General features: G+C 46.1%; 1 protein-coding gene across 1 annotated transcript in view; it reads left to right on the plus strand.

Moving 5' to 3' along the window:
* Window positions 1-15,339, plus strand: part of LOC115081506 (vomeronasal type-2 receptor 26-like) — a 71,229-nt gene that overhangs the window by 43,295 nt on the left and 12,595 nt on the right. The window contains exons 3-4 of the mRNA XM_029585960.1: window positions 3,685-3,912; window positions 8,247-8,373. Coding sequence (XP_029441820.1) covers window positions 3,685-3,912; window positions 8,247-8,373 — 355 coding nt within the window. The remainder of the gene's footprint in view (window positions 1-3,684; window positions 3,913-8,246; window positions 8,374-15,339) is intronic.

Below are 15,339 nucleotides of genomic sequence, written 5' to 3' on the forward strand. Positions count from 1 at the left end.
ATCATTTAATCCTACTCTCTGTTTTCTGTCTTTTAAACAGTTTACATTCCACAAAAGGACATTGTAATAGGTCTGAAATTTCATACTTGAGTTCTTTCAGAACACTGGGATGTATACCATCCAGTCCAGGTGATTTTCTACTCTTCAGTTTTTCAATCTGGCCTACCAAATTTTCCAAGTTCACCGTAATTTGGGTCAGTTGGTTTTCAAGGGTGACTTGAATTGTCACCCTTGAAAACCATCTCTAGACTTGATATCTCCTCAACATCTTCCTAGGTATACACTGAAGCAAAGAATTAATGTAGTCTTTCCACGATGGCCTTATTTTCCCTAAGTGCCCCATTAATGCTTGATCATCTAATGGTCCAACTGACTCCCTCACAAGCTTCCTACTCTGGATATATTTTTTAAAGTTTTTGTTATGAGGTTTTGCCTCTACGGCCACCTTCTTTTCAAATTCTGTTTTAGCCTGTCTTATCTATGTTTTAAATTTAACTTGCCAATGCTTATGTTTTATCCTATTTTCATCAGATGGATACTTATTCCAATTTTTGAAAGAAGATCTTTTGGATAAAATAACCTCTTCTACCTCACCATTTTTAGCATACATCTGGACTGCACTTCTAAGATAGTATTCTTTCACAATGTCTACGCTTGATATACACTCTTAACCTTTGTAGCTGCACCTTTCAATGTTTTTTTCTATTTTTCTCATTTTCTCAAAGTTTCCCTTTTGAAAGTTTAATACTAGAGCTGTGAATTTACTTAATGTCCCCCATCTAGTCATTAATTCAAATTTTATCATGTTATGATCTCTAATTCAGTCACCCAAAATGAAATAATCTGGAGTCACAGCATTATTGTCCATAGCTGCTTCTTATGATGGGGACCTTCACGGGCAAAATGGCCACTTTATCCACAAGTGAAATATGGGGGTCTCCCCACATTAGGCTCTGGGGTTACAACTCGCATTCGGGCCTGCTCTTCCAGCAGCCGGTGCCTCTGACTCTTAGGATCTCGTAAGCCTTTATGCACATCCGATACCTTGTCAGGGAACACAGTACTTCTGGAACAAAATGAGCCTGGTAGTAGGCCTCAGCCACTTCCAAGGCCTTTTCCAGTGTTCGATTCAGTTGTTGGAGACCCAGTGCGACAGGAGATGTCCGAGGTCATCTAGGAATTTCTCCAAGAAAATTATCTTGGTGACCTCCTAACCAGTCTTCCCCTCCTGATGAAGCAACTTTCAGGTGACAGAACAAAGTCTATGGAAAAGGTTTCTTGGATTCTCTTGAGGCTGCAGGAAGCTGGACCAGAAGCATTGTCGATAGATCTCTGGGGTGAGCCCAGTTCTCAGAAGAATGGCAGTCTTAACTTCCTGGTATGTGGCTGTGCTATCGGAGTTCACAGTCTGGAAAGCAGCTTTACATTCTCCAATTAGAAAGTTACCTAGGTAGGTTGTCCACCTGTCCTCTGGCCAGCCGGTCAGTCTAGCAGTCCATTCAAAATTTAAGAGGCTGTCAGGGTCCTCCTCAGTATGACCATGGCCAAGGAAGGTGGTTTAGCCACCGCCGTTTGCACCGACAGTGCCACTTGAGTCAGAAAGGTGTTCTGCTGAGGCACTTGCTCCCACAGTGTGTGTTGCTGGTTTATCTAGATCTGCAAAGCATTTTACAGCTGTTGCTGCCTGGTAGCCAGAATTTGTATGACTTGCTCCATATTTACTTGCTATTTGGGGGCTAGGGAAGCTCCTCTACAGGGGAAGCAGAGAGAGAGAAAAAAAAAGAAAATACTGCTGGCCTATCCATCTCTTTCTCACTTTTTGAACCCTCTCTCTATTCCAGGCTACTCCCTTAGCCTAATTGTAGCACCACCAGGTGAGAAACAAGAAAGGCTCCAGGAAACAGGGAAAAGGGAAAAAAAATCTCTGAAATGTTTTTTTTGTTTTTTGGGGTTTTTTTTTACTGTAGCTATGGGTCAGTGCCTGTGATTCCTTGCTTAGGCCACCAGATCCCACTTTTAGCACCACGTGTAGCATATGGACCTGCCACAGCATCTGGAACACCATGGAATACAGCAAGACTTGGCTGTTCTTGTCAGGGAAAAGGATTTATTTAGCGAAGGCAAAATAAACAGCAAAACAAAAGCAGCTCACCTCACTTTAAACATCAAGCAGTTCATATGTATTCAGTAGGGGTATACCATGAGCTCACAGCAGCTCCCTGGGGCCTGCTTAATTCCTCTAGGCCTTGATCTCTTATTGTGTTAGGCAGGGAACCTCCCTGGACCCAGAATTCTTTGCATGTCTGTATCTTAAGGTGGACTGGGGAAGAAGGATCTAACTGGGGTTTTAAAGTGGTCTGAGGGAGTCTTTTGTATACTCCCTCACAGCCCACAATATATGAGGCTTAGTCCATGTGCAGCAATGGGAGGAGTTAGTACAGCAGAGTCATAGTGGGGCCTGGGTCTATGTACACCATTGGTGGTTCAGATGCTTTTCCTGTAGGCTATTTTCTAAGAGAAAGTGCCCATGTTCTTTCCTTCTTTGAAAACTGGTGTGTCTGGGAATATAAAGTACCCCATACTTTGCAGATATTTTAAAGTTGCCCCTTTATGGCTAAATTTGCATAAAAAACCAGAGGATAAGGATCAACAGTTTTATTTCAATGGCATTTTTAAGATTTATTCATGCAATCTAAATTTTCAAATAGTCATGGGAACAGTGAGCACTATTTCTGAAAGTAGTTTGAATACCTCACAATTAATGAAAATTTGGGCAAAAAATGGTCACTGCGTCTAAAAAAAGACATAGTGGAATTAAAAAAGATACAGAAAAGGACAACCAAAATGATAAAGGAGATGACATTTTCCTCTATGAAGAAAGGCTACAGAGATTAATACTCTTCAGATTGCAGAAAAGATGGCTGAGGGGAGATATGATAGAGGTCTATAAGATAATGAGTGGAGTGGAACGGGGAAACGCAAATCGGTTGTTTACTCTTTCAAAAAGTACAAAGACTTGGGGATATTCAACAAAGTTACAGGGTGATACACTTAAGAAATAGGAGAAAACAGTTTTTATTCATTGCATAATTAAACTCTAGAATTTGTTGCTGAAGGAAGTGGTGAAAGCTGTTATTGTAGCTTGCTTTAAAAACGTTTTAGACAATTTCCTTCATGAAATGACCATAATGCATTATTAAGATGGACTAGAAGGAAATCCACTGTTTATACTTGGGATAAGCAACATCAAGTCTATCAATCTTTTGGCATCCTGCTAGTTATTTGTGACTTTGATTGGCCACTGTTGAAATAGGTTACTGGGTTTGAAGGACTTTTGGTCTGACCCAGAATGACAAATCGGATGTTCTTATGTTCTAAAATTTGTTTAAAAAACAAAAATAAAACAAATTAAAACACAGCTTTATTTTTTCTTATTGTGCAGATCAGTAATAGAGAAATATAATGGAACGGAGTCCTAAAATGCGCGTGTGTTCTCTGGATATGCAATCTAGGATAATTTTTATTTTAGTTTGTAATTGACTGATATAATTTATTATATACAAATTTATCTAATAAAACACAAATAGGGGACAATTCATTTTTTTATATATTGTATATTCTTGAAAATATTTGAACCACTCTCCATTTTGGGACACTCCTGAAAAGTTACCCTTCATTCTTTAGCTCCATCATTATCTGAGGAACCTCCACTTTAAGAACGTTCTGAGTGAAGATCTCTCTTTTGATGAGAATGGTGACTTCTCCATGGGATATTATATTATAAACCCAGTCTTTCTAGCCAATGGGACGCAGAATATTGAAGTTGTTGGAGGTTATAACCCAAATGCTCCCTCGGGACAGGATTTTACTATCAATGAGAAGGCAATCGTATGGGAAAGTGCATTCACCCAGGTCAGAATTAAGTCACATTATAGTATGAAAGAAAGCATTGAAACATGCAAATGTCATTTATAACAGGGGTGGGAAGAGGGGAAAGTTTTGTTTCATTTTTGGGGGCTTTATCCACCACAAAATTTGTTTCATGTAATGTTTATTTTGTTGCTTTAGTTTAATAAAAATGAAATAAATATTGAAGCCCCCAAAAAATCAGAGAGAAGAAAAAAGAAATGAGATGTCACAGGGCCTCCTGTGCCCCCCATTCATTTCTCCCACCTAGAAAACTACCAGGGCCCGGAGCCTTCTCAGCCTCCACTTACATGGTCTGAGGAGGATCAGTAGACAGGACCTGGGGCCCGGCCCAAGCCAGGGACTTGTGTGGGGTTTAGACCAAGGTTGTGGCTACTGCAATGGCCTAAGCCTATACAAGGCTGAGGCCTCACACTGGGCCTATGCATTCGAGGCTGAGGCATCAGACTGGGCCTATGCATTCGAGGCTGAGGCATCAGACTGGGCCTATGCATTCGAGGCCAGCTGGTCCTGATGCCTTTTCCTTTCAGAGGTAGAACACTGTGATCTTGGCCTTGGCCTTATGCAAGGCTGAAACTCGGTGGCTGGACCTAATGCCTGGGCCTTGGCCTAGGACATGGCACCCTGATGGTTCAAACCGAATAATAACACATAAGGGTAATTATTTTGTAAATATTCGAATATTTACTATTACACATATCAAATCCACAATCCTTTAATTATTAAATCACTAAAATAGTATTAAACATTTCAACACATCAACATTACAATGTTTCGATACACAATAATACTTTATTTATTCCATAGTATTTGGACACCCAATTTGTGCACACAACCTCCCTATTGCACTGATATTAATTAATCCCCTAAAAATTCTCACCACATTCATCCATCGTGTCCCTTTTTTAGGGGATTAATTAATATCAGTGCAATAGGGAGGTTGTGTGCACAAATTGGGTGTCCAAATACTATGGAATAAATAATGTATTATTGTGTATCGAAACATTGTAATATTGATATGTTGAAATGTTTAATACTATTTTAGTGATTTAATAATTAAAGGATTGTGGATTTGATATGTGTAATAGTAAATATTTGAAAAATATAAGGGTGGATAATAGTCTCTCTTATTTGTTACCATATACGGACCCCTGATGCTTCAGCCAGGTTCAGAAACCTTGGTCTCTGCCTAGGCCAAGGACTGGACTCACATTCAATGCAACAGCCCAGCCCTGAGGCTGGGGCTAGATATCAAGGTCTCTACCTGCATTCATGCCTGACCAAATGCTTGGGCCTCAGCCTAAGTCAGGCTGTGGATAGTCCCAGAGACTGGGCCTCGATGTCGATGCCTGGCCTGGAGGTAGGGACTGATGGTTGAACCTTGGCCTAAGCCAAAGACCAATCCCAGGCCTGATTCCATGGACCTGCCTGAAGGCCATGTCCAAATACCAGGCCTTGGCCTTTGTATAGGGTCCAGCCCTGGCCCAGAGCCCAGGCCTCAGAACTCCTCTTCAGCCATTCTTTCTTTCTTTGGGTCTTCTTCCCCAACTGATGCTGTCTGCTGAGGTTATTTACATCAGACTTAACAATTGAATTAGCTGCCGTCCATCAAAATGGTGCCTTCCACTGGAGATGGTGCCCCAGAGTTAATTAACTCTGGGGCACCATCTCCATCTGGGGCACTCTGGTGCAGTGACCCCAGTGGATGGTGTCAGTTGGCAAAGAACAGCTAAATAAAGAAGACATTGAAGAGGAGCTCTGAGGCATGGGCTCTGTGCCTGTGCCTGACCCTAGAGCCTGGTGTAGAGTGTGAGTCTGAGCCTTGGCCCCCGATGTTGGGACCCAGCCTTCGTGTTGGGCCGTGGCATTGAGCCGGACCAGGCCCTGGTCTAGGATGTGGCCCAGGTGTCATGACCTAGGCTCTGGGTTAGGCCAAACCATTGGGCCTCTGTCCAAGCCCAGTCCCCAGTGTAGGGCCCCAGCATCCAGGTTGGGCTGTATCATCAGGCATTGGTCTAGGTTCTGTCCTAGGCTGAGGCTCAGGTATTGGTTCCCAGCCTTTTGGCCAGGCCATAGCATTGGGCATAGCTCCTGGCTGAGGCCTCAGTGTTGATACACAGCATCCAAATCAGACAGCAGTATCAGGCCGGGGTCTGGGTTCGACCCTGATCTAGGCAGAGTTCCAGACGTTGGAACCTGGCCTCTAATGCTTGCCCTGACATTGAGCCTTGGTCAGTGCTGAGGCCCCAGAGTCAGAATCAGGCATCCTGGCCAGGCCACAGCATCATGCCTGGGCCCTTTCCTAATTTGAGGCCCAGGTGTTAGGACCCGGCCTCCAATATGGGATCTGGTGTCAGGTCTGAGTCCAGATTGAGGCTCCAGCACCAGGGCCATCTAGCCCCGGCTAGTTCATGGTGTTGGGCCTGGGTTTGCACCAAGGCAAGAGAATCATGGAGGAAGTATGAAAGGTAGTCAAGAAATTTCCCAGGTCTAGGCTTTTGCTTGGGTCTCAGCCTAGGCCGCAGCATTGGGCCAGGGTCTAGGAAAATATCCTGTTGTCATGTTTGGACATATGCCATGACCTCTTCATTGGGTTGAAGCCTATGCCCAGGCAAGACTCAAGCTTCAGGCCTAAGCCTAGGCCAAGGCACCAAAGTCAAGCTTGGGCATAGGCTGGGACCCTTCCTTTGGGTCTCTGCCTACTCCCTATGTGAGACCCTGGCCCGATTGGCAACTTTTTTTAAAGATAGGTTTTCAAATCAAAATGAGATTCTGAGTAAATTTAACTAGAATTTATCTTGCTCCATTTTGAAAATGATCCATAGGAAATTTTGTCTCATTTCCTATTTCATTTCCCCCAAATGCCCTTCACTAATTCATAATATTATGAAATGGTCAGAAGAGCTGCTATGTGATTAGCTGCCATAAATGCTGACTCATCCTAGCATAAAGTCCTAGCAGACTTTACAAATCTCATTTTAAGGTATTAGAGAGCAAGAATTTATACCTAGAGAATGTTAAGGGCCACAGGGAAATTAGATTAGACAGATGGGCATTCACTTAAAGAGGCCCTCAAGGATGTCAATAACTTCCACAGCTTTCATAAATACTTTTTTCTGTTATTCTAATAGAAATTATTAGGGATGTGAATCGTTTTTTGATGATTTAAAAAAATCATCCGATATTTTTTAAATCATCAAAAATCATTAGAGTGCGTGATACAATAGAAATGCCCCCGATTTATCGTGAAAAATCGTTAATGGGTTAGTGTCCACTAACGGGAGCTATTTGGGGGGAGGGCTGGAAAACCGGCACACCAAAACAACCCCTAAATCCACCCCGACCCTTTAAAACTAAACCCTTTCCTTCCCCTTACCTTTTTAAAGATGGTGCCAGCCATCCAGTGCTCCTACCATGTGACAGGGGCTGGCCAATGGCACAGATACCCTGTCACATGGTAAGGGCAAAGGGCCATCGGCGCCATTTTTATTAGTGGCAGCCGACGGCCCGAGAGTGGAAGATCGCTCCCCGCGCCCCCACTGGACCACCAGGTAATTTTAAAACGGTTTTTGGGGGGTTCGGGAGGATGGGGGAAGCAAAAAGCACCATTTTTAAAGATGGAGCTGGCCATCCAGTGCTCCTACCATGTGACAGGGGCTGGCCAATGGCACGGATACCCTGTCACATGGTAAGGGCAAAGGGCCATCGGCGCTATTTTTATTAGCGCAGCTAATGGCCTGAGAGCGGGAGATCGCTCCCCGCACCCCCATTGGACCACCAGGTAATTTTAAAATCGTTTTGGGGGGTTCGGGAAACTAAGGGGTCATTTTTTAAAGGGTCGGGTGGGTTTTTTGTTTATCGGCTCGGGCGCAGCCGATAAACAAAAAACCAATCGTGCCGGACTATAATAATTGTAAGATTTGAATCAGAACTGGAACCGAACCGATTCCGGTTCTGATTCATATCTCTAGAAATTATCACAAACAATTGTATTCTCTTACCAGCTAATGGTAATTTGACTGCTAATAGAGGAAACAAATATTGTTACATGCTTTGATGCCAATTCTTTATTTCAAATTTCAACTATAGCTTTTGTTCACAGGAAATAATTCATTCCCAGCTAAACTGAAACTTCTGATTCCAGATGGAAAGGTGTTTCACATTTTATATTTTATCAAATAGGGCTCATAGGTCACCACCATAAACTGTTGAGTACTTTGAACTGGAATTCAAAATACCTGGTTTGAGTTGGCATATATGTAAATTGAAAGTAGAGAAAATTATAGCCCAAGTTACCAGATGTTTTTCTCAATATTTAGACACCTCCACAGTCCAAATGCAGTCAGAGTTGTCCTCCAGGATTCAGGAAATTAACAAGTAAAGAAAAACCCATCTGCTGCTATGATTGTATTCCTTGTCCAGATGGAGAGGCCTCCAACCAGACTGGTAGGTGATATGATGTAAAATGTGGAGGGTTCATGACTGTAAATTCTTCAATTTGACCACTGATATAAAACTCAAAGGTCTTCAAAAGCTTATGAAAAAGATCAAATTCCCATATAGCATGCTCAATTATTCCCTGGTAGGTTTCATGTTTTTTTATATAAAAAAATATAACAGTTATTCTAGTCATGGTTATACTGAATGTGTTGGTAGTTTACAATGAAATTATAAAATCAAGTATAAGACCCTGTCCACTAAGGTCTGCTACAGAGTAGACAGTCCTGAGAGAGTAGAGAGTGAGAAGTGATCTGAGAAACCTCAAAGAATGGATTATGTTTTGACAGAAAGGTTTCACTGCCATGAAGTGCAGAGTCAGGTCTTTGGGCTACAACAATCAAATGAGCTGTATTTCATGGCAGCTGAAGGACTGATGTACATGAACCAAGAATAAGACTTTGGGCTGATCTGAATGTGGTGAAACAATGTGGCAAGGGAGTGACTGAGGCCAGAGCAATGCTGAAGTGCAGAGAGGAATAAGTAGCAAGAAAAAGCAGGTGATCATGCCAGTGTGCAGGTCATTGGTGAGGCCTCAAATGGAGTTTCATGACGAGCTCTGGAGCCTATGTCTCAAAAATGATAGAAACAAGATGAAAGCCACCCAGGCAACCAAAATGGTACAAAATGATCATATAAGAGCATAAGATATGTCATACTGGGTTAGCCAAAGAGTCCATCAAGCCCAGCATCCAGTGTCCAGCAGTGCTAATCCAAGTCACAATTACCTGGCAAGTACCCAGCACATTCCCAAACATTAAATACATCCCAAGCACTGCTGTCTGCATCAACGGTGGGGGTGGAAGGGAATTGGAACCAAAAAGTTACTTATAAGGGCCAAGAGTAACAGATAAGCATGAAAACAAATAGGTGTGAAAGCTTGCTGGGCAGATTGGATGTGCCGTTTGGTCTTCTTCTGCCGTCACTTCTTTGTTTCTATAAGTTTCTATGTTTCTATAAGCTACTATTCCTTTTTTATTACTAGCAGTTGATGGACTTCTCCTCCAGGAACTTATCCAAACCTTTATAAACCCAATTACACTAACTGCCATAACCACATCTTCTGGCAATGAATTCCATAGCTTAACTTTGCTTTGAGTGAAAAATAATTTTCTCTGATTTGTTTTAAATGAGTTACTTGCTAACTTCATGGAGTTGCCCCCAAGTCCTTCTATTATCTGAGAGAGTAAGTAACCAATTTACATTAACCTGTTCAAGTCATTTCATGATTTTGTAGACGTCTATCATATCCCCCCTCAGCCGTCTCTACTTCAAGATGAAAAGCCCTAACCCCTTTAGGCTTTTCTCGTAGGGAAGTCATTCCATATCCATTCCACTTATCACTTTGTTCGCCCTTCTCTGTACTTTCTCCAGTGCTACTATATCTTTTCTGAGATGCGGTGACTAGAATTGTGCACAGTATTCAAGGTCTGATCTCACAGAGGCATTATGACATCCACTGTGTTACTTGTCATTAGGGATGTGAATCGTTTTCCATATCGTCTTAACGATAGAAATCGTGTGGCAGGGCAAGAAAATCGTCTTAGGCACGATTTTTTAGTTAAAAAATCGTTAAAAATCGTTTTTTTCCGATTAGTGCGCACTAACTCGAGTTAGTGCGCACTAACGGGAGTTAGTGCGCACTAACTGGGAGTTAGTGCGCACTAACTGAAAATGATACAATTTGACACTTTTCAGGTCAGTTAAGGTCAGTTTAGGAATGAATATGTATTCCTATTGGCTGCCCTCTTATTTATTCATGTTACCAAGTTTCCTACTGACAGTATATGGGGGATGGGAAATGGAAACAGTTGGTAGCTTGACAAAACAAGTAATGTGATCAGTCAATGTGACTAGAACTTGTGCCCTAACCCTGATACCAGGGGTATTGTGATCTTCCTGCACACAGTGCCCTATACCTATTAATACCAGGAGTGTTGTGATCTTCCTGCACACAGTGCCCTATCCCTAATACCAGGGGTGTTGTGATCTTCCTGCACACAGTGCCCTATTCCTGATACTGGGGGTGTTGTGATCTTCCTGCACACAGTGCCCTATTCCTGATACCGGGGGTGTTGTGATATTCTTGCACACATCCCGATATCAGGGATAGGGCACTGCATGCAGGAAGATCACAACACTCCTGGTATTAATAGGGATAGGGCACTGCATGCAGGAAGATCACAACACTCCTGGTATTAATAGGGATAGGGCACTGCATGCAGGAAGATCACAACACCCCTGGTATCAGGGATAGGGCACTGTGTGCAGGAAGATCACAATACCCCGGAGGAGTGAGGGTCAGGCAGCTCCCCCCTGTCTGTGAAGCCAGCCTCTCACTAGTAATGCAGGGAGGGAGCTGTCTCAGACTTCACCATCCTCCCCCTCCCCCTTACCCACACACCATTCACTAGCTGGGACATGGGGGAAGTCAGGAGTGAGGGTCAGGCAGCTCCCCCCTGTCTGTGAAGCCAGCCTCTCACTAGTAATGCAGGGAGGGAGCTGTCTCAGACTTCACCATCCACCCCCCCCCCCCCACCTCACCCACACACCATTCACTAGCTGGGACATGGGGGAAGTCAGGAGTGAGGGACAGGCAGCTCCCCCCTGTCTGTGAAGCCAGCCTCTCACTAGTAATGCAGGGAGGGAGCTGTCTCAGACTTCACCATCCTCCCCCCCCCCTCACCCACACACCATTCACTAGCTGGGACATGGGGGAAGTCAGGAGTGAGGGTCAGGCAGCTCCCCCCTGTCTGTGAAGCCAGCCTCTCACTAGTAATGCAGGGAGGGCGCTTGTCTCAGACTTCACCATCCTCCCCCCCCCCTCACCCACACACCATTCACTAGCTGGGACATGGGGGAAGTCAGGAGTGAGGGTCAGGCAGCTCCCCCCTGTCTGTGAAGCCAGCCTCTCACTAGTAATGCAGGGAGGGATCTGTCTCAGACTTCACCATCCTCCCCCCCCCCCCTCACCCACACACCATTCACTAGCTGGGACATGGGGGAAGTCAGGAGTGAGGGTCAGGCAGCTCCCCCCTGTCTGTGAAGCCAGCCTCTCACTAGTAATGCAGGGAGGGAGCTGTCTCAGACTTCACCATCCACCCCCCCCCTCACCCACACACCATTCACTAGCTGGGACATGGGGGAAGTCAGGAGTGAGGGACAGGCAGCTCCCCCCTGTCTGTGAAGCCAGCCTCTCACTAGTAATGCAGGGAGGGAGCTGTCTCAGACTTCACCATCCTCCCCCCCTCCCCTCACCCACACACCATTCACTAGCTGGGACATGGGGGAAGTCAGGAGTGAGGGTCAGGCAGCTCCCCCCTGTCTGTGAAGCCAGCCTCTCACTAGTAATGCAGGGAGGGAGCTGTCTCAGACTTCACCATCCTCCCCCCCCCCCCTCACCCACACACCATTCACTAGCTGGGACATGGGGGAAGTCAGGAGTGAGGGTCAGGCAGCTCCCCCCTGTCTGTGAAGCCAGCCTCTCACTAGTAATGCAGGGAGGGAGCTGTCTCAGACTTCACCATCCACCCCCCCCACCTCACCTACACACCATTCACTAGCTGGGACATGGGGGAAGTCAGGAGTGAGGGACAGGCAGCTCCCTCCTGTCTGTGAAGCCAGCCTCTCACTAGTAATGCAGGGAGGGAGCTGTCTCAGACTTCACCATCCTCCCCCCCCCCCCCCCCTCACCCACACACCATTCACTAGCTGGGACATGGGGGAAGTCAGGAGTGAGGGTCAGGCAGCTCCCCCCTGTCTGTGAAGCCAGCCTCTCACTAGTAATGCAGGGAGGGAGCTGTCTCAGACTTCACCATCCTCCCCCCCCCCCCCTCACCCACACACCATTCACTAGCTGGGACATGGGGGAAGTCAGGAGTGAGGGACAGGCAGCTCCCCCCTGTCTGCGAAGCCAGCCTCTCACTAGTAATGCAGGGAGGGAGCTGTCTCAGACTTCACCATCCTCCCCCCCCCCCTCACCCACACACCATTCACTAGCTGGGACATGGGGGAAGTCAGGAGTGAGGGTCAGGCAGCTCCCCCCTGTCTGTGAAGCCAGCCTCTCACTAGTAATGCAGGGAGGGAGCTGTCTCAGACTTCACCATCCACCCCCCCCCCCCTCACCCACACACCATTCACTAGCTGGGACATGGGGGAAGTCAGGAGTGAGGGACAGGCAGCTCCCCCCTGTCTGTGAAGCCAGCCTCTCACTAGTAATGCAGGGAGGGAGCTGTCTCAGACTTCACCATCCTCCCCCCCCCTCACCCACACACCATTCACTAGCTGGGACATGGGGGAAGTCAGGAGTGAGGGTCAGGCAGCTCCCCCCTGTCTGTGAAGCCAGCCTCTCACTAGTAATGCAGGGAGGGAGCTGTCTCAGACTTCACCATCCTCCCCCCCCCCCCTCACCCACACACCATTCACTAGCTGGGACATGGGGGAAGTCAGGAGTGAGGATCAGGCAGCTCCCCCCTGTCTGCGAAGCCAGCCTCTCACTAGTAATGCAGGGAGGGAGCTGTCTCAGACTTCACCATCCTCCCCCCCCCCTCACCCACACACCATTCACTAGCTGGGACATGGGGGAAGTCAGGAGTGAGGGTCAGGCAGCTCCCCCCTGTCTGTGAAGCCAGCCTCTCACTAGTAATGCAGGGAGGGAGCTGTCTCAGACTTCACCATCCTCCCCCCCCCCTCACCCACACACCATTCACTAGCTGGGACATGGGGGAAGTCAGGAGTGAGGGTCAGGCAGCTCCCCCCTGTCTGTGAAGCCAGCCTCTCACTAGTAATGCAGGGAGGGAGCTGTCTCAGACTTCACCATCCTCCCCCCCCCCCTCACCCTCACACCATTCACTAGCTGGGACATGGGGGAATTCAGGAGTGAGGGTCAGGCAGCTCCCCCCTGTCTGTGAAGCCAGCCTCTCACTAGTAATGCAGGGAGGGAGCTGTCTCAGACTTCACCATCCTCCCCCCCCCCCTCACCCACACACCATTCACTAGCTGGGACATGGGGGAAGTCAGGAGTGAGGGTCAGGCAGCTCCCCCCTTTCTGTGAAGCCAGCCTCTCACTAGTAATGCAGGGAGGGAGCTGTCTCAGACTTCACCATCCTCCCCCCCCCCCCCCTCACCCACACACCATTCACTAGCTGGGACATGGGGGAAGTCAGGAGTGAGGGTCAGGCAGCTCCCCCCTGTCTGTGAAGCCAGCCTCTCACTAGTAATGCAGGGAGGGAGCTGTCTCAGACTTCACCATCCTCCCCCCCCCCCCTCACCCACACACCATTCACTAGCTGGGACATGGGGGAAGTCAGGAGTGAGGGTCAGGCAGCTCCCCCCTGTCTGTGAAGCCAGCCTCTCACTAGTAATGCAGGGAGGGAGCTGTCTCAGACTTCACCATCCTCCCCCCCCCCCTCACCCACACACCATTCACTAGCTGGGACATGGGGGAAGTCAGGAGTGAGGGTCAGGCAGCTCCCCCCTGTCTGTGAAGCCAGCCTCTCACTAGTAATGCAGGGAGGGAGCTGTCTCAGACTGGTATCAGGGTTAGGGCACTGTGTGCAGGAAGATCACAACACTCCTGGTATTAATAGGGATAGGGCACTGTAAGAGATGACTGTAGTAGATTGAATAAAGATCTGATGTTTCTGCTCTCCTCACACCAAACAAAAACAACACACAAGCAGAGAAGCCCTTCTTACAAAGCTGAGCTAGTGAGTTAAGTAGGAGGAAAAGTAAACATACTGGTGCCAGTGTGGCTACTTAAAAAATACACTTACCAACAATCAATTACATATATTTGAACTGTGTACAGTTCCAGCCAGGACCACCTTTCTAAAATGCACAGTGATTGGCAAATTCAACATGCACTAGCATTTCAGGTGCCTGCTAACAAAAATAATAAACAAACAAGTTCTAGTCACGTGAGTGCTGATCATTACATTACTTTTTTTGTCAAGCTTCCAACTGTTTCCATTTCACATCCCCCCAACCATATTGGTAACATCAATAGATAAGAGCACAGCCAGCCAATAGGAATACATACATACATATTCATTCCTAAGTGACCTTTACTGACCTGGGAAGTGTGAACACTTTGTTTCATTTTCTGTTGGTGTTCGTTAGTTTCCAGTTCCATTTCCCATCCCCCCAACCATCACCTCAGTGGTAACCTTGGTAATATCAATAGATAAGAGGGCAGCCAGCCAATAGGAACACATATTCATTCCTAACTGACCTTCAGTGACCTGGAAAGTGTTTATTTGTATCATTTTCAGTTAGTGCGCACTAAATCGAGTTAGTGCGCACTAACAGGGAGTTAGTGCGCACTAACTCGAGTTAGTGCGCACTAACACGATTTAACGATTTTTAATGATAAATCGTTAGAATTTCTATTGTATCGTGTTCTATAACGATTTAAGACGATATAAACATTATCGGACGATAATTTTAATCGTTGAAAAACGATTCACATCCCTACTTGTCATTCCCTTCCTAATAATTCCTAACATATTTTTTAATATATATGGTATCTAAACAGAAAGACATATGAGATGAGACTGAAGGACCGAAGTAGGTATATTCTGGAGGAGAGAAGAAGCAGTATTAATGGTATTAAGGCACATGAATTTAAGCTTCTCCAATGGTAAAGAAGCTGAAGAACTAGGGGTCATGATATGAACCTTCACAGGAGGGAGGCTCAGGAGCAATGCCAGCAAATATACTGCTTCATCCAAACAGTGGTGGATGCACGGAATGCCTTCCTTGAAGAGTTGGAGTGGAAAAAGAATGAGGACAGACTTCAAAAGGATGTAGAATAAACACATAGGATCCCTTGTAGCTACATGAGGGAAATCAAGACATCTAGCAATATGTGGTAACTTTTGGTATAACATTTTGGCATGGGGTAACCTGCACAGA

This window comes from Rhinatrema bivittatum, unplaced genomic scaffold (assembly GCF_901001135.1).
Source record: "Rhinatrema bivittatum unplaced genomic scaffold, aRhiBiv1.1, whole genome shotgun sequence".
NCBI classification, from domain to species: domain Eukaryota; kingdom Metazoa; phylum Chordata; class Amphibia; order Gymnophiona; family Rhinatrematidae; genus Rhinatrema; species Rhinatrema bivittatum.